This window comes from Meles meles, chromosome 4 (genome assembly GCF_922984935.1).
Source record: "Meles meles chromosome 4, mMelMel3.1 paternal haplotype, whole genome shotgun sequence".
Lineage (NCBI taxonomy): Eukaryota > Metazoa > Chordata > Mammalia > Carnivora > Mustelidae > Meles > Meles meles.
In genome coordinates this window covers 81,413,122-81,437,599 of record NC_060069.1, presented here as the reverse complement: position 1 = coordinate 81,437,599, position 24,478 = coordinate 81,413,122, and the positions used below count along the sequence as shown (strand labels likewise).

At 35.4% G+C, this 24,478-nt stretch overlaps 1 protein-coding gene across 1 annotated transcript in view; it reads left to right on the top strand.

The window, feature by feature from the left end:
• Nucleotides 1-24,478, top strand: part of GMPS (guanine monophosphate synthase) — a 66,276-nt gene that overhangs the window by 26,793 nt on the left and 15,005 nt on the right. The window contains exons 4-12 of the mRNA XM_046002666.1: nucleotides 1,777-1,874; nucleotides 5,152-5,255; nucleotides 13,002-13,195; nucleotides 13,462-13,627; nucleotides 16,666-16,817; nucleotides 17,295-17,468; nucleotides 18,917-19,022; nucleotides 21,490-21,605; nucleotides 24,173-24,298. Of these exons, the coding sequence (XP_045858622.1) occupies nucleotides 1,777-1,874; nucleotides 5,152-5,255; nucleotides 13,002-13,195; nucleotides 13,462-13,627; nucleotides 16,666-16,817; nucleotides 17,295-17,468; nucleotides 18,917-19,022; nucleotides 21,490-21,605; nucleotides 24,173-24,298 (1,236 nt within the window). The remainder of the gene's footprint in view (nucleotides 1-1,776; nucleotides 1,875-5,151; nucleotides 5,256-13,001; nucleotides 13,196-13,461; nucleotides 13,628-16,665; nucleotides 16,818-17,294; nucleotides 17,469-18,916; nucleotides 19,023-21,489; nucleotides 21,606-24,172; nucleotides 24,299-24,478) is intronic.

The following is a 24,478-nucleotide window of genomic DNA, read 5'->3' as shown; positions in this document are numbered from 1 at the left end:
GTTTAATTATACATAAAGTTATCCCTTCCTCCCACAAATACAAGCTTAGCTGGTTGTTCGGCTCTTTGCATTTCAACTCTAAGTAGCATAGTTAAGAACCGGAAATACACAGGAAGGCCTTCTTTTTTGGGGGTTGTTATTTATATATTTATTTGTTTATTTTAAATTAACATGTAATGTGTTATTTGTTTCAAGGGTATAGGTCTGCAATTCATCAGTTTTACATACTTCACAGCACTCACCATAGCACATACCCTCCCCAGTGTCCATCACCTGGCAACCCTGTCCCTCCTACCCCCTTCTCCTCCAGCAACCTCAGTTTGTTTCCTGAGACTAAGAGTCTCTTATGGTTCTGAACAGGTGAGATAGCTTTAAATTTTATTGCAAGCCCTTGGCTTTGTAAAAGCATTTAGTTTAGATTTTGTGGACTTTTAAATTGTGTTGAGTTCCAACAGTTTTATTTATCTTGATCATTCACCTGTCTTCTAATTAAGAACAGCAAATTAAGGGAAGTAGAGGTACATAGGGTTCACTGAGTATATAGAAGAAAACACTTAATTTTTCATTTAGCAACTTTTAGTAACTACTTTGGGCCACATACTTTGTTAGGCCTCTGGGACTATGTAAAGACCTGAAGACAAGGGGGAGAGAACATGGTCTGTTTTGGCAATTACACTAGCTTGAATGGCTGGAGTATAGAAGAGAAGTGACTAGAGGCAGGGGGACTGGTTAGTCTGTAGCAGTGTTCCTAAAATGTGCTTCAGAAAGTGTTTGATAACCTGAGTTTCGGTTTTTTGTTTGGGAAGTACTGGGCTAAATGGGTTAACAAGTTTTTTTCCTGCTGAACTTAACCCAGCCTTTATTGCAGTTATCTTTATTGTGAATGTCTTAAGAGGAGAATGTAGAGGGCAGAATTTGCTGATGATTTTGAAGGATATTCCACTGTGCATTATAAGAATGAACACTTATTTAGCCTTGTGCCTGCCTTTTTGTTGGAAGCTTGGTCAACCTGCATCCTGCACGGTTATGGCAGGTATCTTATGATGTGGAATAGATAAACCAAGATGAGTCGTGGTGATTATATCAAGGCAGAATTAACAACTGTAGAAATTTTGTGTGTGTTTATTTGGTGTTGGATGGGGCGTGTCGGGCACATGTGAATGATAAATAAGAAGGTTGATTGGCACAAGGAGGGGCAGAATGAAGAGATAATTTGATATAAGTGTTCGTAGGTATATGGAATTTGTACAGATGAGTTTAATTGAAAGACCAGATTTTCTTGCCAGTGCTCTCTCCATAGCATAGCCTCTGCAGGCTTTCAGACTGTTCCTTTGTGGCCAAAGGTTAGATTACTTGGAGAAATTTGTACCTGCCTAGTTTTAATACCACAGCTCTTCCTATCACCTGCTCTAGCTTTTTCTAAGCTCAGAATACCTTTTAAAAGTTTTTAAATTAAACCCAGATGTAAGTATTAAATACCTATTTTTCACAGATGAATTAAAGTACACTAAATGGAAAATCTGCCAGTGTTTAATAGAAATTAACCTCAGGTCAGATTTCTAATCTAGTTTTGTTTTAAAACTATTCCTCTTAATAACTGTATAATTACATATAATAATACCAAGCTATCTACATTTATCTAACTCTTTATTTTGGGGGCATGAACATAGCAGATATCCTGAAAACAAGAATATAAGTAATTAAATTAGCATAATAAAATGATTGGGTAATTCTTTTTGGTTCATATTAATGTCAATTTATTTTCTCTTTGAACAGATGATGAATAAGGTATTTGGAGGTACTGTGCACAAAAAAAGTGTTAGAGAAGATGGAGTCTTCAGTATTAGTGTGGACAACACGTGCTCATTGTTCAGGTATTATAAATATTTTTAGATGTATAAGAACAGTTAGTAGAGTGACTTAAAGTTGGGATTGTTATTCTTAAGAATTAGAGATTCATAATTCTTAGACAAATTAAGACCACACTAATGGCCAGAGGTGTAACTGTCATATTTGTTTTCCGTGTGAGTGTCATGGTGGCAGAGGATGGTGGTGATGCTAAGTAGGGATAAGGAGAGCACTTACGACATAACTTAAAAGCACCTGTGCATTCTTGGATCCCTGTTTGGGATTGCACACCATGATGCCAGCATTTGTAGTTTTTCTTTTTCACTCTTTGGAGTGTGATTCTAAACATTAATGTGCCAGAAGTGGCAAATGGGTAATGTTTTAAACTCTTGCATCTACCAAATGTGTGTATATCTCTTCCCTCATATTTTTGCTCGGTACTTAGCAAACAGCCAATTTGTTGGAGTCATTATTAAATATATGTTATGTTTCCGTCCTTCTCACTTTTCACTGTGTTGAGCATAACTATACCTAGTGTACTATCTTTTAATAAAGTGAATGTATTAATTGATTTTTGTTCTAGGTAAGAACAAATTAGGCGCTATAGCTCTAATCTATTTAAAAATTGGTGGATGAGCTAATCACTAGTTTCCTGGAAACATTTATCTTCTGCTTGACTTTAAAAAAAAAAAAAGGCTGCATTTTCATTCAGTTTTCCAGAGGACCAGAAGCTTTTTTGGTGGTGGTGGGGGAGGGTTTCCATGTTTTGGTAAAGCTCATTTTACTGGCCTATTGACAGGGTTACTCACTTGCCTTTTTTTTGTTTTTTTTTTTTTTTTTGTTTTTTTGAATTTTTAAATAATCTCTGTGCCCAGTGTGGGGCTCAAACTCATACCCCAGAATCAAGAGTTGTTTGCTCTGTTGACTGAGTCAGCCAGATGACCCCTGTCTTGCTTCATTTTGACTTTCTAATTTCATTTCTAATAATTTTTTTTTAAGATTTTATTTATCCATTTGGCAGACAAAGATCACAAGTAGGCAGAGAGGCAGGGAGAGAGAGAGGAGGAAGCAAGCTGCCCACCGAGCAGAGAGCCAGATATGTGGCTCTCGATCCCAGGACCCCAGGATCATGACCCGAGCTGAAGGCAGAGGCTTTAACCCACTGAGCACCCAGGCATCCCATATTTTTTGTTTTTTTAAAAGATTTCAAGTAATCCTGTACCTAAGGTGGGGCTCAAGCTTAGAACCCTGAGATCAAGAGTTGCATGTTCTACTGGCAGACCCAGCCAGGCACCCCTTAAATTTCATTTTTACTTTAAAATTACATTTCCCTCTAACTGCATTAAATGCAAGTTGCTATCAGTTAGTGAGCCAGTTACCCCTTTCTTTGTGTATGTGTTAATCCAAGCAATTTACTTTTATCTGTTTATAATAGAAGTATAGTTTACACAATGTTAGCATTAGTTTCAAGTGTACAACATAGTGATTCCTAAAGTCTATTATACAGTTACTTATTGTTATCATTTCTTTTAATTGTGCTAATTATTTTTAGTTACAGGTATGTTTTGTTTATTAACATACTTGTGCCTAAATTAATTCTTAATGAATAGTTTCCTCCAAGTTGGACAGATCAGAAATTTTAAAAGCCAAGTTATAAACTTAATATCTGAAATGGAGATATCCCAGTTTATACACAAAACTGGCTGTGACTGGCTTCTCTTTAATTTTGAGGTAGAGCAAAAATAAGTATATCTGTTCAAAGATTCTTGTTTTTCAAGATTAATAAAGATGAATAAAAAAGCCATGGTGGCTCAAAATAATCTTATGAACTGAAGCTACTCATTACCAAAATGGACTTGAAATCCAGTGCTTATTCCATTTCATAATGGAGAGGTTCTGCTTACATTCTTCTGTATTTAAAGTGACTGGTCTTGAGAACCATTTTAGGAATCATGGTGGTATGATACTGCAGAAGCTTTATATCTAAAGATCTGGTTAAAATTTAAAGTTTTTCTGTCTGTCTTCCTAGTTGAAAATTCTGGAACTCATTCACAACCTGCATTAATCCTAAGCAACAATGACGACAACACTAGTAAACATGAAAGATCCATTTGGCTTTAATGTAGTTTATCTTCTTGCTTTATTTTTAATTTACTTTTTTTTTTTACTTCTCAATATTTAATATTCAGTCCTCTGTCAGATTTTCTCATAATGTAAGAAATATCTTTTTATAGTTGATTTGTTTGAATCAGGGTTGAGAGAAAGTCCACATGTTGCATTTGATTAATGTTACTTACATCATCTTTAAACCATGCCTTTAACTTGTTTGGCATGAGAAGTAAAAGTCCACATTGCTACTGGGTTGTCTTTGTTTCTGGGCCTTTTCAGTGAGTAAAGTTAGTCAGTATATATTCTTACAGAGAAAACAAAATCCATGTATACTCTTAATTCCATTTAAAATGAAAGTTTATGGGTTTTTAATCTTATAACTTGGATTTTTGTGTCTCCTTACTCTAAGGCTGAAAAAAACCTCAATTCCTAATTATTTAATATTTGTTTTAACCTATAATATGCATATGTTTACCCTATATATAGGTATAAAATAACAATATTGGTGTTGGTACTATCACTTTCTGATACAAAACTACAGAATGTTTAGATCTCTGAAATGCCTTCTGTTCTTAAGATAAATCCTAGTAGAGATAAAATGTTGAAATTATTATTTTTGTAGCTTCTTGAAATAATTTTTTATGCATGTGGTTATACCACCAACTTTTAAATATATATTTTTTCAGTTTTCAATTTTTACAGATTGCCTTTTTTGAGATTTAGTACTCCTATTGGCTTTATTTATAATGCATAGAATAAATTTAAATTCTAGCAGTGCTGCACTCCTACATTTTTTTCTATTTTTTTGATTTACACATATGGTGAGTTAGTATTTTAAAGGAAAAGAACAAATTTTAGTTATAAGATGAATAAATTCTGGGGATCTAATATTCAGGCATGGTGACTACAGTTAACAGCACTGTCTTATATACTTAAAAGTTGCTGAGAGTAGGTCTTAAATGTTCTCTCCATATACATAAAAAAAACTATGTGATGTGTAAGGTATGTGTTAACTAACTTTATTGTGGTAATTATTTCATTATCTATAGCAAATTATTATATTGTACATCTTTAACTTACACGGTGGTACTTATCAATTATATTTCAATAAAGTTAGAAAAAATAAAGCATAAGATCCCATTGACCATGTCTTTAAGATATTTCTGTGTTGTGTTTTATTTTTTGTATGTTTAGGGGTCTTCAGAAGGAAGAAATTGTTTTGCTTACCCATGGAGATAGCGTAGACAAAGTGGCCGATGGATTCAAGGTTGTGGCACGTTCTGGGAACATCGTGGCAGGTGAAAATTTTAAAACTTTTGCAGATTTCATTTTAAAAAACTTACCTGAAGAGTCTAAGAATACGTTTCTCTTTGAGGTACTGGTTTGCTACTTTTTTATTTCTAAAAGTTATTGTAAATGTCATAGGATCAAATATTAATTTATGAAGGGAATTTAATATTAGATTATTTAGAAGTCACTGGTTTGTTCTGAAATACTTTAAAAAATGTTCATTCTAATAAAGGTTCTCCGGATGTAAAACACCACTTTTATGGCCCAGGAAAAAATTGAGAATCATCTATTTTTCTAGTGTGCTTTATTCATAATTGGGTTTTTAAATGCCTTTCTTAGGTATACATAGGCATATATCTTAGACATCTATGAAACACCAGACTAAGCATTCAGGATGTTTCTCTGATGCAGGGCTGGCAAACTGTGGGCTGTGGATCAAATCTTGTTTATAGACTGTTATGTTATTAAAGGGTTTTATAATAAAAGGCAGGAACTGTCTGCATAGTGTCCCACAGAGCCTAAAGTTTGTATGATTTAGTTCTTTGTAGAAATTTTGCCTATATGTACTTTAAAGCCATTTTTATTTTCTTCTTTTTTGAGGAAGAGGAATTGATTTTCTGGCAGTTTCTGATTTTTTGACCTGCTTATTTGAATAGTAGTTATGTAAATAATTACCAATAATCCTGGAAGTCAGTAAAAAAAAAAAAAATGGATTTATCAATAAAGTTCTTTTTGTTTGAAACACCACACCTAAACAGTAAGTTGAAAAAAGATTTGTTGTGGATAAACCCAATTGAGTAATTTGCCTGCAGTTACTTAACATGAGAATAGGAATGATCCAGAATAGTTTTCATATTGAAATGTTTTTATTTAAGATTAACAGTGGTAGAGGGCTTACGTATTTGCATTCATCAGCCAATATTTGTGTGCCTACTTTGTGCCAGTAACATTTCCAGGTGCCAAGGGTAAAAAAATGAACAAAGTGGACAGAAATCTCTGTTTAGCATTCTAGTTGGGGGGAGTGATGGGACAGCTAATACACAAATACAGAATATGTCAAGTGTTAGATAACATTTAAGTGCATTGAAAAGAAATACAGGAAGAGAAGAGTGTTGCAGACAGAGTATGTATGATTAAGGTTGTTACTGTTTTATATAGGATATTCAGGAAAGGTATTCCTATAAAATGATACTGAACATGAAGGAAGTAAGTGCTGACCCTTCTAGATATTTGGGGGAAGAAGAAATAGCAATACAAAGCTCCCGGGATGGGACCATGTTTGAGGAACAGCGAGGAAGTCTACATGGTTGGAGGAGAGTAGTAGAAGATGAGGTTAGAGAAGTTATCGGGGGGCCAGGACACAGGCCATTTGAGGCCACTATGAAATTGTTGGCTTTAACTCATCATCTGATTTCAGGATTACCTTGGCTATAGTGAGGAGAAAAGAGAAAGGGTCAAATGTAGAAGTAGGGAGATCAGCTAGGAATCTCCAGCAGCAATCAGGAGAGGAGACAGTAGTGTAAGGAATAGTGTGGTAGAGGTGGAAGTGGTCAAGAGTGATTGTTTTCTCATATAGATCTTGTACATATTTTGTCAGATTTATGCCTTAATACTTCATTTATTTGGAATTGTTTTTAATTTCAGATCCCACTTGTTCATTGCTGGTATGTAGGAAAGTTGTGAGCTTTTGTGTATTAACCTTACACCCTACAACCCTACAGTAATCGCATAGTAGTTGCTGGAGTTTTTCTGTTGATTTTTTTTTTCCTTTAGATTTTCTGTACAGATGATTATGTCATCTGTGAACAAAGAAAGCTTTATTTCTTTTTTTCTCAGCCTGCATACCTTTTACTTCCTTTTCTTATTGCGTCAGTTAGGACTTTTATTTGGTGTTGAAAAGCAGTGGGGAGCGGGAACATCCTTGCCTTCTTTCTGATTTTAGTGGGAAAATTTTGAGTTTCTGTTCGGTATGATTTTAGCTGTAGGATTTTAGAAGATATTCTTTATCCCGTTAAGGAAGTTCCCCTATATTCCTTGTTTACAGGGAGTTTTTACTGTGAATGGGTGTTGGATTTTTTTTCAGATGTCTTTCTGCATCTATTGATTCAGATCATGTAACTTTTAAAATTGATAGAGGCTTATTGAAATTATCTATTGCTTATGTGAGTTTTGGTAAGTTGTGTCTTTTCAAAGAATTGGTCCATTTCATCTGTGTTATAAAATTTGTGGACATGGAGTTATTCATAGTATTCCTTTATTATTTTAATGTTCATGGGACCTGTAGTGATGTCTCCTCTTTCATTTCTGACATTAGTAATTTGTGTCCTCTCCCTCTTTCTTAGTTAACCTGGCTAGAGGCTTGTCAATTTTATTGATCTTTTTAAAGAACCAGCTTGTGCTGCTGGTGGTGGTTGCTGTTGATTTCCTGTTTTCAGTTTCATTGATTTCTGTTTAATTTTTATTATTTCTTTTGGTTACCTTAGATTTAATTTGCCCCTCTTCTCTCATTTCTTAAGATGGAAGTTTAGGCTATTGGGTTTAAATCTCTTTTTTCCTAATATATATATTTAGTGCTGAAAATTTCCCTCTAAGTGCTGTTTTTGTTGGTCTTTTGATGTTCTGAGAGCAATTTCCAGACTGTGGGGAGGGTTGGGGATGGTTTCCTCACCAACAAGCTGTTCTTATACACCAGTATGGTGTTTGAGCAGTCACTTCAGCTCATCTCAATTTTGACATTCTGTACTCAGAGATAGCATTAGATTGCACGGTTGAGGGCTGCATTCCACAAGACCATCTCCCCTTTCCTACCCACACACTTTTCAGACACTAGTTGCAAGCCCAGGCTATCACCTGTGCCTCTGACTGAGCAGCTGTTGATTGGAAGTTCCAGTGACCCCCTCCTTGGGTTTTAGACACCAATCAGAGTTCCAAGTTACCTTTATTCTTACTGACTGGCTGTAAATCAGAGGTCTGCATGACCTCTTTCTCGGTTCAGTTAACTTTCTAGAGCGGCTCACAGAACTCAGAGAAACATTTACCACTAGATCCCTGGTTTATCATAGAAGGATACAACTCAGGAACAGCCAGATGGAAGAGAATGGAGAAAGACATGGAGCTTCCATCCCCTCTCCAGGTGCACCATTTTCCCCAAACTCCACATGTTCACTAACCTGGAAGCTCTCCAAACATCATCCTTTTGGGTTTTTATGAAGGCTTTATTACGTAGGCATGATTGATTAAATCATTGCTTCCTGGTAATTGATTCATCCTCCGGCCCCTCTCCCCTCCATGGAGGCCAGGAGGTTGAGACTGAAAAGTCCAAGCCTCTAATCACATAGTTGTCTCCCTTGGCAACTAGCCCCTATTCTTAGGTGCTTTCCAAAAGTCACTTTATTAATATGAGAGATACTGTTAAGCTCTCATCTCTTAGAAATTCCAAAGGTTTTGGGATCTGTGAGCCAGGAACTTTGAGTGATGTTCTTTATGTAGACTAAAGTTTCTGACCCTTACCATTTTCCTTCTCTCTAAAGAAATTCTTTTGTCATTTCTTGAAAGTCCGGTGTGCTGACTACAAACAGCTTCAATATTTGCTTGTCTGAGAAAGTCTTTATTTTTCTTCAATTTTGAAGAATAATTTCTCAGGGTACAGAATTCTAGGTTGCTAGTTTTATTTTTCCCCCCTCTCTCAACCTTTTAAAAATTTTTTAGCTTTGTTAAGGTTAATTGACAACATTGTAAGGTTTTAAGTATACAATGTGGTGATTTGATATAGGTACACATAAGGAAAGGATTCCCCCATGGAATTAATTGATACATCCATCATCTCACATATTTGCCTTTTTTGTGCGTGATAACATTATGTTCTGTTTTCTTAGCAAATTTAGATTACCCAATACAGTGTTATCAATTATAGTCACCATAGTATTAATTAGGTCCTCAGACTTTATTCTTACTCATCTTACATCTGAAAGTTTGTACCCTTTTACCACCTCTCCCTATCTCCCCCAGCCAGGCCCTGGTAATCACTTTTCTATTCTCTTTTTCTGAGTCCAACCTTTTATTTTTTTTTTAAGATTCCACATGTAAGCAATACTATGCAGTATTTGTCTTTGGCTAATTTCACTTAGCCTAACACTCTCCAGGTTCTTCTGTGTTGTTGCAAAGGACAGGGTTTCCTTCTTTTTAAAAGCTGAATAATATTCCATTTTGTGTATGTATGTTATGTGTGTGTTTATATATATAAATTTTCTTTATCCATTCATCCATTGATATACACTTAGCTTGTTTCCATGTCATGTCTGTTGTGAGTAATGCTGCAGTGAACATACATCTATTTGAGATAACAGATTCATATCCTTTGGATGTATACATAGAAGTAGAATTGCTGGATCACATGGTAATTCTAGTTTTAATTTTTTGTGGGACCTCCATACTCTTTTCTTTAGTGACTATACCAGTTTATATATATCCCACCAGCAGTTTACATGGAGTTCCTTTTCTCTGCCTCTTTGCCAGCATTGATTTTCTTCTTCTTCTGTTTTTTTAATAGACGTCCTAACAGGTGTGAGAGGACATCATTGTAGATTTAATTTCCATTTCCTGATGCCTAGTGATAGTGAGCATTTTTACCTACGTGTTGGCCATTCATAGGTCTTCCAAGTTTTTGTAGGTCTATTCAAGTTTTTTACCCATTTTTAAATTGGGTCATGGGTCTTTTTTTTTTTTTAAGTTTTATGAGTTCCTTATTTATTTTGTATATTGACCTTTTATTGGCTTGCAAAATTTTTTTCCATTCCATAGGTTGCCTTTTCATTTTGTTGATGGTTTCCTTTCCTATACAGAAGCTTTTTAGTTTGATATAGTCCCACTTATTTTTGCTTCTGTTGCCTTTGCTTTTGGTGTCAAATCCAAAAATCATTGCTAAGACATGCAAAGTCAAGGAGCTTTCCCCCTGTGATTTCTTCTAGGAGTTTTGTGAGTTCAGGTTTTGTGTTTAAGTCTTTAATCATTTTAAGTTGATTTTTGTATATGGTATAAGGTAGGGATCCAGTTTCATTCTTTCGTATGTGGCTGTCTGGTTTGCACCATTGTTGAAGAGATTACCCTTTCTTCATTTTGTATACTTGGCTTCTTGGTTGTAAATTGCTCATACATATACATACAAGGGTTTATTTCCGGGCTCTTGATTCTGTTTCTTTGGTTTGTGTGTCTGTATTTATGCCGATATTGTACTGTTTTGATTACTATTGTTTTGTAATGTTTGAAATCCATGTGATGCCTCTTGCTTTTTTTCCTCAAGATTGCTTTGGCTCTTTGAGGTCTTTTGTGGTTTGATACAAATTTTAGGATTTCTTTTTTCTATTTCTATGAAAAAGCCATTGGAATTTTGGGAGAGATTGAATTGAATCTGTATATAGCTTTGGGTAGAATGGACATTTTAGCAGTTTCTTCTAATCTATGAATATAGGATATTACTTCATTTATTTGTGCCTTCAGTTTCTTTCATCATCGTCTTAGTGTTTTGAGTATCTTTCACTTACTTGGTTAAGTTTGTTCTAAATATTCTGTTCTTTTGGTGCTATTGTAAATGGGAAGGTTTTCTTAATTTCTATGGTAGCTTAACTTAACAGAAACACAACTGACTTTGGTATGTTGATTTTCTATTCCATAACCTTACTGAAATTGTTTATTTGTTGTAACAGTTCTTTTGGTGCAGTCTAGGTTTATTTGAGATCTTTTGTTCTTGGTGTAGTTATTAATTGCCATAAATTTCCCTCCTAGAATTGTTTCTGCTGCATCCCATAAGTTTTGGGTGTTATGTTTCCTTTTTTTTTTTTTTTTTTTTTTTTTGTTGATTTATTTATTTGACAGATCACAAGTAGGCAGAGAGGCAGGCAGAGAGAGAGAGGAGGAAGCAGGCTCTCTGGCGAGCAGAGAGCCCAATGTGGGGCTCGATCCCAGGACTCTGAGATCATGACCTGAGCCGAAGGCAGCGGCCTTAACCCACTGAGCCACCCAGGCGCCCCTATGTTTCCATTTTTATTTGTATTTTTTTTCCTCTTTTGATTTATCCTTTGACCCATTCCTTTGTCAGGAGCATGTTTTTTTAATCTCTGTGTGTTTGTAAATTTTTTAGTTTTGTTCTTGTAATTTCTAGTTTTTTACCATTGTGGTTGGAAAAGATATTGGATAGGATTTTAATCTTTTTTTTTTTTTTAAGATTTTATTTATTTATTTGAGAGAGAGAGAGAGAGAGAGCATGAGAGGGGGGAGGGTCAAAGGGAGAAATAGACTCCCTTCTGAGTGGGGAGCCCAGTGCGGGAATTGATCCCGGGACTCCAGGATTATGACTTGAGCTGAAGGCGGTTGCATAACCAGCTGAGCCACCCAGGTGCCTGGATTTTAGTCTTAAGTGAGATTGGATTCTGATATCTTTTGAAAGGAGAGACAAAGGAATTCCTGTTGGATTGCATTTGGGAATGGGGACAAAAGGGTATAATTGAGTTTTAACTCCCAGGTTTTTTTGTTACAACCATCCAGAAAGTTTAAATTTCTGTTACCTGAAAGGAAAGAATGCAGTCACACAAGTTTGTAGATTAAATTCAAGATGCCTTATTACACATAGAAAAAAAGGTATGAGTAAGCAAGTTGTATATAGGCGTCTAGACTGTAGAGTAGAAAATTGGGCTGGAGGTATAAATTTGGGGGTGTACCATCATATGGGTAGAATGTAAAGTTATGAGAGTTGTAGATCACTCAATGTAGAGAAGAGATTTAAGGGCTGAGTGAGTATTGGGCAACTTTCATGAGATGAATAAGATGAGGAGGAAACAACAAAGATGACGAAGGAGCAGACAGTAAAATAAATGAACTGAGAGAGGTATCCTAGAACCCAAGTAAAGAAAATGTGAGGGCACATGGGTGGCTCTGGGTTAAAGCCTCTGCCTTTGACTCAGGTCATGGTCCCAGGGTCCAGGGATCGAGCCCTGCATCGGGCTCTTTGTTTAGTGGGGAGCCTGCTTCCCCCTCTGCCTCTCTACCTACTTGTGATCTCTGTCTGTTGGGTAAATAAATAAAATCTTTAAAAAAGAAAAAAGAAAATATGAGATTCCTTTCTATAGTAGAATGAGTATGAATTTGGGAGCTTGCTCAGCCTGGTCTAACTACTTAACCAGTTGTAAGTTTCTTGACATCTCAGAGCCATAAACAGGGATAATGCATATATAGGTAAAACATCTAGTCTGTCATCTTTTGCTTAGTAAATAATCCATAATTTGTCAGAAACACGTTAGTCAAATCCATGAAGTTACTTTTGTGTCTAGTAGTATCTAAGAAAGAAATATGTAGAATATCCTGACAGGCCTAATACATGAGGATTTTCTAATACATAAAATGGATAGTTGCATATTGCATATGAAAGCCCTGTGGGACTGAGAACCCAAATTGAATTATCATTGTATTAAATAGACAAAGTAATCATGGTGGAGAAGTGAAAGGACTATGAGGTAATCTCTGTAGAACCTAGTTCACTGTCCTATATAGTTCATTAATCGATACCCAAAGACCTTTAAGGAAAAATTGTGGCTATGTAGTTTTTGTTTATTTTATGTTTTTTTTTCCTATAGCTAAAAATGCACTGAGTTGTATCAGTTTTTACATTTATAGAGGAAGAAATTGTGAGGAATTACTATGCGTACTTAGCTGAGTCTTCCACATGAAAACATTTTTAATTTGTGATTATTTTCTCTATAAAGGTATAGCAAATGAATCTAAAAAATTATATGGAGCTCAGTTCCACCCTGAAGTTGGCCTTACAGAAAATGGGAAAGTAATCCTGAAGAACTTCCTGTATGATATAGCGGGGTGCAGTGGAACCTTCACTGTGCAGAACAGAGAACTCGAGTGCATTCGAGAGATCAAAGAAAGAGTAGGCACATCAAAAGTTTTGGTAAGGAATTTACATCTGAAAGTACAAATTTATGTCGATAATGTTAGAACTCAGAGCTGGGTTCATCACCATAACCCTTAAATGCTGGCGGGGTGATCAGATGTTTTGTGAGTTGCACTGTTTTAGAGCGCTTTTTCAATTACTACATCTACTTTTGATAAAAACAATGTTTTCAAAGGTACTGATTTGGGCTGATAGTTTTTATTTTATTTTACTTTCTTGTTTATTGTATTCAACATGATTTTTCTTTTAATTTCACATTGTAGGTTTTACTCAGTGGTGGAGTAGACTCAACAGTTTGTACAGCTTTGCTGAATCGTGCTTTGAACCAAGATCAAGTCATTGCTGTGCATATTGATAATGGCTTTATGAGGAAACGAGAAAGCCAGTCTGTAGAAGAGGCCCTCAAAAAGCTTGGAATTCAGGTCAAAGGTATTGATGAGCCCCCACAAAAGTCTATATGTGAGGAATTATTTAACAATCATATCTAGCCTTATGGTTTGGGTGAGCTCGTTGTCTTAACCAAGTACAGGTTTCAAAGGGTGCCTGGGTGCCCCAGTTAGATGAATGTCCAACTCTTGATTTTGTCTTAGGTCATGATCTCAGGGGTGTGGGAACAAGCCTTGTCTCCTCGTCCACGCTCAGTGGGCAGTCTGCTTGAGATTCTCTCTCTCTCTGCCCTCCACCGCTCCACCCTAACCCCTACCCTTGTGTGCGCTCACATAGGCACACACACTCTTTCAAATCTTAAAAACAACAACAACAAAAAACACCCAAAGAAGCACAGGTTTTCCAATAAACTTAAAATTATTTTTTTACTTTTACATTGTAATTATCTGTTTCAAGAGGGGTCCCAGTATAAATTTTAAAACTGAAATCAGTAGAAATTCCAAAAAATCAAATCAATAAAAAAAATCAATGAAATTCCATCTATCATTCTGTTCTCTTCTATGCATTCATTCTTTCTGAGTACTCTTTTCCTATTCATAATATTATTTAGCTATGAGAATTTCCAAGTCTTCCTACAACAGCTGTGGATGTACAGATTACAGTCTGAAAGGCTTATACAGAGAAGAGAGGTGAAGATCTAGTCACCTTTTTTTCCTAGTTTTATTGAGAAATAATTGACATATATCACCATGTAAGTTTAAGGGTACAGCATGATGATTAGATTTTGCATATATTTTGAAAGGATTATCCCAACAGTGTCAGTTAACATCCATCTTATAAAAAAGAACATTTTCTTTTTATAATGTGAACTCTTAGGATTCACTCTTAACTTTTCTGTGAATCAACCAGCAGTATTAGCTGTAATTGTCATGTTGTACAAGACAGCCTTAGTACTTACTTATCTTGTAACTGGAAGTCGTACCTTTTAACCGCCTTCTTCCAATTCTCCTCCTCCTCACCCTCCACCTCTGATAAGTCTGATCTCTTTCTATGAGTTTGATTTTTTAGATTCTATATATAACATAGTGAGGTAATACAGTATTTGTCTTTGTCTGACTTATTTCATTTGACATAATGCCTTTAAGATCCATGCATTTTGTCACAAAGGGTAGGTTTCCTTGTTTTTTATGGGCAGATTCTCGTGTGTGTGTGTGTGTGTGTGTGTGTGTGTGTGTGTGTGTGTGTGCGCGCGCGTATCATCTTTATTCATACATGGATGGACACTTAGGTTGTTTCCATACCTTAGATATTTCAAATAATGCCACCATGAATATGGGAGTGCAGTTATCTTTTTGTGTGTTTTCATTTTCTTTGGATATATCTCCAGAAGTGGAATTGCTGGATCACATGGCAGTTTTATTTTTAATTTTTTGAGGATCCTCCAAAAACTCCTTTTTTAAAAAAATTTTTTTAAGATAGAATGAGTGAGTGTGAGCTGGGGTGGAGGGGTTGGTGGGGACACAGAGGGAGAGAGAGAATCTCAGGCAAACTCCAAACTCCACGCTGAGCATGGAGACCAATACAGGATTCTATCTCATAACACTGAGATCATGACCTGAGCTGAAATTAAGTTGGACACTTAACTGACTGAGCCCCCCCAGGAGGCCTCCAGAACTCTTCTGTAGTGGCTGTATCAATTGACAATCTTACTAACATTGCACATGGATTCCCTTTTTTCCACATCCTTGTCTGTGTTTATTATCTCATCATTTTGGTGACAGCCATTCTAACAGGTATGAGGCGATATCTCACTGCGGTTTTAATTTGCATTTCCCTAAGAAGTAGTGATATTGAGCATCTTTCTATGTGCCTGTTGGCCTTTTGTATATCTTCTTTGAGATAAGTGTATTCAGGTAGTCTGTCCATTTTTTTATTGGGTTGTGTTTTTGCTGTTGAGTTGTTTAAGTTCTTCATATATTTTGGATATTAATCCCTTGTCAGATATGTCTTTTGCAATATCCTCCCATTCAGTAGATGGCCTTTTCATTTTGTCGATGCACACTTTGTTGTGCAAAGGCTTTTTATTTTGTTATAGTCCCAATAGTTTATTTTTGCTTTCCTTTCCCTTGTCTGAGGAGACATATCTAGTAATATGTTGCTAAGGGGAGGAAACTAACAAAAGCAGGACTTGTGGGGAGGCTCAAGATTTGGAAACATTGGCTTCCCTGTGTGATGTGGTCCTCTGGGTGAGCCTAAAACAGATCCGTTGAAAATCTGAGGAGATTCTTTTCCTTAACAGAGGACTAAATTGCTGCTATCCCTCCCTATTGGAAGATTGTGGATTTATTCTCTAAAGAGGCTACATAAAAGAAACTTTGGACTTGGGCATAGCAATACCAGGCATAGTTGAGGATAGAAATAAGATTCTACATTAAAAACAGGAGTAAGCAAAAATCTGTATACTGAATGATGTCTCTCTCCCTGCCACTTCTGGTGTTTCCTTATCAGATGCTGATAGGCAGGAGATTGGAGGTATCTTTTCTGGGGTAATTGACCAGTTTAAGAGAAACTACAGATTCACTGTAGTGAAATAACCCTCTATATTTCAGTGAAGTTCATCAGTTGTTCAGCCTTACTACCAAGTAGAGATCTTAGTAAGTTTTTAAGTACCTTGCTCTTAAAAAATAAAAGGATAGCCAGTGATTACTAGTGCAGTTTGGAGGACTTCAATCCCACTGTATGTACCACTACTTTCAGTTCCCTTGGGGTTATGGTTCTTCCTTTGGCTTTTGCTTGTTGTTCTTGTGGGGCACTGAATAGAGGGAAAGCAACAGCATAATGTACATATCATGGCCTTGGATTACCAAATGCTACAGGATTCTCAAAAAACCCTATAAAATTAGTGAGTTTCTGTGTCTGGCTTCTATTAATCGTGGTTTATTGGTAGTTCTCTATTATGTAGCCAAGGTAAGTGGTGATCAAAACATCCATCTAGGTTTTCTTTCTGTAGCTTAATCCATTATTTATGTTGTTTAAAATCTTCTATTAGTTTTAAAATGTGCTTCTCTTCTTTTCCTCAGTGATAAATGCTGCTCATTCTTTCTACAACGGAACAACAACTCTACCAATATCAGAGGAAGATAGAACTCCACGAAAAAGAATTAGCAAAACATTAAATATGACAACAAGTCCTGAAGAGAAAAGAAAAATTATCGGGGATACTTTTGTTAAGGTGCCTTTATAATATCCACAATTTGTACTGTTTTTGATGTGAATTTTAGTATGTGTTTTTTCTTGTCCTTATATCAAATAATCATTTGCTGACTAATTTTGATTTTTTTTTTTTTAATTAAGAACTTTAGGGTATGTTACTATTATACTGACTGGTTTTAAAAAATACGTATACTTATGTTGTCAGGCTTTTATTTTAACTATTTAAGAATAGATATTTCAGTTGATACTAGACTTTTTAATTCTTTGGGTATTTCAGTGGCTAGTTTTCAGGCTCTTGAATGTTTGCCTATCTTTATGAATCTTTCTAAAATATATGTTCTTGAAAGAGTTTACTTTGGGAGTTGGTATGGATTTTATCTCTTGGTCAATATTGCAAAAGGATTCTGAGAAATCTTGTTGAAAGTATAAAAAAGACTGTGCTATCTTTTTTAAAGATTCATCTCTTAAAAGACTGTTTTACTCCTCTTGGTTATAGATCGCTAATGAAGTAATTGGAGAAATGAACCTGAAACCAGAGGAGGTTTTCCTTGCCCAAGGTACTTTACGGCCTGATTTAATTGAAAGTGCATCCCTTGTTGCAAGTGGCAAAGCTGAACTCATCAAAACCCATCACAATGACACAGAGCTTATCAGAAAGTTGAGAGAAGAGGTAAAAGCTTTTGAGAACTTTGCCATAAGAGCACCCCCCCGCCCCGAACCATTTTTAAAAGTATAGTTCAGTAATGTTAAGTATATTTGTATTGTTGTGAGACAGATCTCCATAACTTATTCATCTTATAAAACTGAAACTTTATATCCCTTGAACAACAGGTACTCTCTTTTCCTTCTTCCCAACCCCTGGTAACCACCATTCTACTACCATTTCTCCATGAATTTGACTACTTTAGATACCCTATAAAAGTGAAATCATTTGTCTTTTTGTGACTGCTTTATTTCATTTAGCATAGGTCCTCAAGGTTCATCCATGTTGTAACATGTGACAGGATTTCCTTCTTCTTAAGGCTAAATAGTATTTTATTATATGTGTATACACATTCTGTTTATCCATTTATCTGTCAGTGGACATTTGGGTTGCTTCTGCTTTTTGGCTATTGTGAATTGTGCTGCTGTGGACCTGAGTTGACAAATATCTCTTGAAGACCCTGCTTTCAGGGTTTGTTTGTTTGTTTGTTATATACAAGAAGCTGTATTGCTGGGTCATATGATAGTTTTTTGTTCGTTTGTTTGTTTTTGTAAGATTTTAAGTAATCTCTGTGCTCATTATGGGGCTTGAGAATTTACAACCCCAAGATTAAGAGTTGTATGCTCTACTAAGTCAGCCAGGCACCTCATGATAGTTCTATTTTTAATTTTTAAAAGGGACTTCTTAATGTTTCCATAGCAGTTATATCATATTACAATCCACCAGCAATATACTATACCTTAAGTACAACTGTTATTTTCTTTTTTTCTTTTTTCTTTTTGTAATTCACACTCACATTAAGATGGCTACATCTGTCTGTATTTTAGACATCTTAGTGGATGGGAAGTGGTATCTCATTGTGATTTTGATTTGCATTTCCTTAATAACTAATGATGTTGAGCATCTTTTCATGTGCTTATTGGCCATTTGTGTATCTTCTTAGAAATATCTGTTCAGATTTTTTGCACATTTTTAATTGATTTATTTATCTTTTTAATACTGAATTGTAAGTGTTCTTTATACATTGTATAGAACCTTTATCAAATAGGAATAGGTGTCTTTTCACTTAATGATATCATTTGGAGAGCTTTAATTTTGAGACACTAGTATGGTTTCTAATTGCCTTGTATTCTAATGAGAACTAGATCAGAGATGGTGGGTAGGACTGCTATGATTTACTTACATTTGAAAGGTTTATGTTTAAAATGTGTTTCAGAGAGAAGTACGAAGGTCAGTAAAACGTTCATCTAATTCCTTATAAACACGTAGGAGAGCATACTTTAAGATATGAAATTTTAAAAAATATCTTTCACCTTAGATTCAAAAATCAACAGGAAAGGTCAATAATATGTTATTCTTTATTTACCATATCTTTTTCATTACCAATTTGTATTAATTGGCTTTTCCCTCTGTAGGGAAAAGTAATAGAACCTCTGAAAGATTTTCATAAGGATGAAGTAAGAATTTTAGGCAGAGAACTTGGACTTCCGGAAGAGTTAGTTTCCAGGCATCCATTTCCAGGTAAAAAAAAAAAAATAAAATTGAATTGCTCGATTTGTCATTAGACTTCCATGTTGAAGAAAAATCAATTCAGAGAGTTCTGAAGCAATTACCTCAGGGAATATGTAACTTTAAAGGAAAGGGTGGGTAGGGAACAAAATTCTTCTTAGTACCTATTGTGTATACTTCATTTTCTTACATAATTATTATCTATTGTATTTGTATTTGTATTTTATCGGTGAGTCTGGCCTATAATGTTACCATCAAATGAGAAAAACAAGGCATTGAGAAATTTTAATAACATTGTCACACAAGTCTTTTTTTTTTTTTTTAAAGATTTTATTTATTTATTTTAGAGTGAGCAAGGGGAGGGGCAGGGGGCTAGGGAGAGAGAGAATTTTAAGCAAGCTCCACACCCAGTGCAGATCCCAACATGGGGCTTGATATGACAACCCTGAGATGAAATCAGTCAGATGCTTAACAAACTGAGCCACCCAGGTGCCCCGCATTGCCATACAATTCTTAGTGTTAGAGCTGCAATTTATATGTTCTTTCTACTATACCATGATTTCTTTCATGGAAGACAAGGTGGTTCTCTGAAATCCTAATTCTGTGGTTGATTTTTCTGAATGGAGGAATTACTTCTTTGCATAGGGCTGTATGTAACTAGTTCATGAACAAATAAAAAATACTCAATTTAAATAGTCATTTGCTGCTGTCATATAGAAAAATAACTTATTAAAGGTGGTATTTATTTAAAGTTAGGACTGAGAGTCTTAAATTGTTTTTGTTATAAGTTCTCGAGCTTGGATCCGTCTTGTACCTCACTTTCTGGCTCTTTATAATAGTCGTTAGGTGATGAGTTGAGTGAATGGTCTGATTAATAAGCATAGTAAAAGTTAACAATTTTTAAATACTAGTACGTGCTAGACATTCTGCTAAATATTTTACACATACTGTCTTATTTGATCCTCAAAATAAAACTAGGATGATTCTGCTTTATAGATATGGAAATTTTGGGGACAGAGCCCACTTCGCCAAAAGTTAATGCAGATTAGGTTTGGAGCTGGGATTCTAGCCCTGAAGGTCTCACCTCAGAGCTTGTACTCTTAAATATCATAGCAGTATTACAAAGGTGATTAATGCTGTTTGTATCAATAAATTCAAATCTGGGAATTCAAGACGTTCAGTCTCTAATCTCTGTGTTGGCAAAAGATTGTGTATGAATGTAATGGAGGGAGCCAAGTGGTCCTGTTGGTCCTTGGTCATCATTGCAACTTGATGACTTGACTTTTAAAAGTCTTTTTACATATTGGATTTTTTTTTATTATGTAAGATTTCTTTGGTAAAAATTTTGGTGATTTAAAAAAAATTAGGCATAATACTTACCTTTACTAAGCTGTTTATCCTACAGGTAAAGAATGAAACTGAGGGGGCGCCTGGGTGGCTCAGTGGGTTAAAGCCTCTGCCTTCAGCTCAGGTCATGATCTCAGGGTCCTGGGATCGAGCCCCACATCGGGCTCTCTGCTCCGCGGGGAGCCTGCTTCCTCCTCTCTCTCTGCCTGCCTCTCTGCCTAGTTGTGATTTCTCTCTGTCAAATAAATAAAATATTAAAAAAAAAAAAAAGAATGAAACTGAGGAATTAATGGAACATGGCTAAGGTTTTATCTGTAACTAGGTAGCTCACAGGATACCTTTTCTGTTATAGTAAAGAAGTAGAGTCCACTTTTTTAAGACCCATGCATACCTTGTGTTTTCATCCTTGTAAGTATTTGGTAAATAGAAATACCAGTTCACATTTTTGGAATTAGACACTCTGTTGTAATTTTTTTTTTTTTTTAAACCACAGTCTTCTTCCTAAAATTAGATTGGTAGTTGAACCTGGGTGATGAATAATAAGGTGATTCATTACACTGTCCTCTTTACTTTTCTATATATTTAAAAATTTCTTTAATAAGTTTTAAAAAGAAAAAAATAAGTTTAAAAAAGATGGTGCATATATTGTGAATTAATATTTATTGGAGAATTTTGTGACACTTAATACATGGACTACCAAAAATAGGACATAGAAATTACTGTTGTAAAAAGAGCTAAAACATTCTAAAAATGGTGAGTTGGATGGAAAACTATTTGAAGTAAAACACTTTAAAAAAAAGCAAAGTAGAGGGGCTCGGTTGGGCCTCCCATTTTTGGTTTCAGCTCAGGTCATAGTCTCAGAATGGTAGAATCAGTCCCCCAGTTGGGCTCTGCTCTTGGCAAGGAGTCTGCTTGGGGTCCTCTCCCTCTGCCCCTCCCCCTCTCTCAAATAGATAAATAAATCTTAAAAAAAAAATGGTTGTGTGTCAATTATATCTCAGTAAAACTAGAAAAAACTTAAAATGGCCAATGGATTTTAATTTTTGGAAGGATTTCATGTTTGGAAACTGATATTTTTATATTAAATATGTAATTTATTTATATTAAATACCATTGTTATTGTTCTCTTTAGGTCCTGGCCTGGCAATCAGAGTAATATGTGCTGAAGAACCTTATATTTGTAAGGACTTTCCTGAAACCAGCAATATTTTGAAAATAGTAGCTGACTTTTCTGCAAGTGTTAAGAAGGTAATAATTTGCATTGAATTTGTATATTATAGGAGCTTTAAATAGTCACAGTTCATCAGTATAAGGAATTGAGTGGATTCTTGTAGCACTCTAGTATTTACAATGAATTCTATTAGAGTTTCATTTTTTGAAAATTCAGGGTAATTTAATATGTATTAAATGAGCATAAAGAAAGTATTCTACAGAGACTTGTATATATAGACTTATTTTTTTTAGCCTTACAACAGATAAGGCTTGAATCCCTAAAAATTCTAGATATGAAGGGGAGTTTAAAAGTATTTTAGGGGTCCCTGGTTGACTCAGTTGGTAGAGCTTGTGACTCTTGATCTTGGGGTCATGAGTTTGAGCCACATGTTGGGTGTGAAAATTACTTAAAATCATTAAAAAGTGTATTTTATATATACTGCAAGAAAATAAGGGGAAGCATTTTTACTCCAAACTAAGGAGTTTGGAATGTAGAAGTCTCCTAGTTCTGTAGATTTGGTGCTGAAAGTCATTTGTGGTCTGAAAAACTCAGGCAAAGAATCTAAAGTGGACCTTGGTTGGTAGTGCTTCCAGGTGTCAGGCTTAGGAATGCAACAAGATCCCCACATGTAGAGTTCCAGTAAGTATATATGAATGTAAAAAATTGCAAAATATGTATAGAAGTAAGGTAATTGAATGAGAGCTAGTGGAAGAAAAAACTGACGGAACAAGATCCTCTGATACTTCAGATACTTGAGTTAGTGTAAGGTATATAGAATTAAGAGAAGTAGTTGATAGTCTTTTACCATATATCTTTTTTTTTTTCTTTTACCATATATCTTGTTCTTACTATCAAAATGACTTGGGCAGCTTTGAGAAAAATTAAATTCTAGTAATGAAAATAACTGAAGAGGCACCTAGGTGGCTCAATGGGTTAAGCCTCTGCCTTCGGCTCAGGTCATGATCTCAGGGTCCTGGGATCGAGCCCTGCATTGGGCTCTCAGCTCAGCGGAGAGCTTGCTTCCCCCCTCTTTCTCTGCCTGCGTCTCTGCCTATTTGTGATCTCTGTCTGTCAAATACATAAAGAAAATATTTTTAAAAAATAATAAAAACAGCTAAAGAAAGAAGTAATGAACTCAAAGACAGGTGTTAAGAAATTATCCAGAAATCGGAACAAAGCATCAAAGAGAAAATATATAGAGAAGAGGTTAAAATAGAATGAAAAGGTCAATATTCAGATTCAGGAAATGTAACACATCTCCCTAGTTGGTATACCTAGCAAAACTGCTGACTGCCAAAGACAAAACAGCTGCAGGAGAAAGGTTGTTTATCCTTTGAAGGAAAGACGATTATACTGAAAGCGCAGTAAAAACATGAAGATTTCAGAGTGCCATGAGAAAATAATTGTGAATCGTGAACAGATGAACCATCTCTAAGAACTAGGGCAAATGAAGACATTTGTAGATAAACAGAATTTATTATCAACAGTCCATTACTTAAGGAACTAAGAGCAGTGGTTCTCACCCTGAAACAAACACAGGCTGTATAATAAAAATAATCTCAAATTTTGTGTGTTTAAAAATATTATAACAATATACAGCTAAAATAACATGTAAGCCACAGGAAATTGATTGGAGTTAAAGTATTCAAAATGCTTGTATTGTTTGCTGGGAGGACAGAGAGGTTGATTCTCTTCTGTTAAGTATCCATGTTAACATTGAGGGGGAACTACTGAAAAAAGAAAAATACAGGGCTTAACTTCAAAACCAGTAGAAGGAAAATAAATGAGCTGGGAGAAATAGTTTAGGAAAACGTGGGGGAAAAAACCCTAAAAACTGGGACAAATAGAAACAACTGAATAAAATGGTAGAATGAAGTCCAACCATATTATTAACCTATAGTTAGTTAAATGGACTAACATCTCTAGTTATGACATAGATTGTCAAACTGGTTTGAGAAGTAAAATCTAATTATAGTCTGTTTACCTAAGGATAGGCTGAAAGTAAAAGAATGAAAGAGCATATACCAGGTTAATACACCAAAAAAAAGGAAGTTGGTGGAGATATATTAATTTTTTTAATTTTTAAAAATTTTTTAAAAAAGATTTTACTTATTAATTTGACAGAGAGAGATCAGGCAGAGAGACAGAGGGGGAAGCAGGCTCCCTGCTGAGTAGAGAGCCGGATGTGGGGCTTGATCCCAGGACCCTGAGATCATGACCTGAGCCAAAGGCAGAAGCTTAACCCACTGAGCCACCCAGGCACCCCATATATTAATTTTTTGACAGAAGCAATTTTATGGTAAGAAGTTTTATTATAAGGAAAAGGTTTAACTCATGTGAAGTATGTCCCTTGCCACTGACAGGATTAAATCCGTGAAGCATACACATATAATCTGTGTTTCTTATCCTGATACTTGACTTCTCATAGCCCTGGCTCTCAGGAGTGAAATTCTGATGTACTGCATAGAACACACAAGTCAGAGAAAATATCAGATAGGATCTATTGCTAAGTAAGTAAGTGTAGATACATAAGACAGTAACAGATACCTAAAGAATACCTTATCTCTTGAAACCTTAAGAAGTGTCTGTTTGGTTTTCTCAGCCGCATACACTGTTACAAAGAGTCAAAGCTTGTACAACGGAAGAGGATCAGGAGAAGCTGATGCAAATTACAAGTTTGCATTCATTGAATGCCTTCCTGCTGCCGATTAAAACTGTAGGTGTGCAGGTGAGTTGTGTGAATTCATTGATCTGTGACATAACTTTTTGCAGTTTATTCTTTCCACTAATATTGAAATAGGAGTGACTTAGGAAAATGAAATATGAAAGTATGTATACCAAATTTAGAAATGTGAAAAGGTGGTACTTTATAGAGTGTTTATGGAGTGAATAAGGTTATAGGAACTAC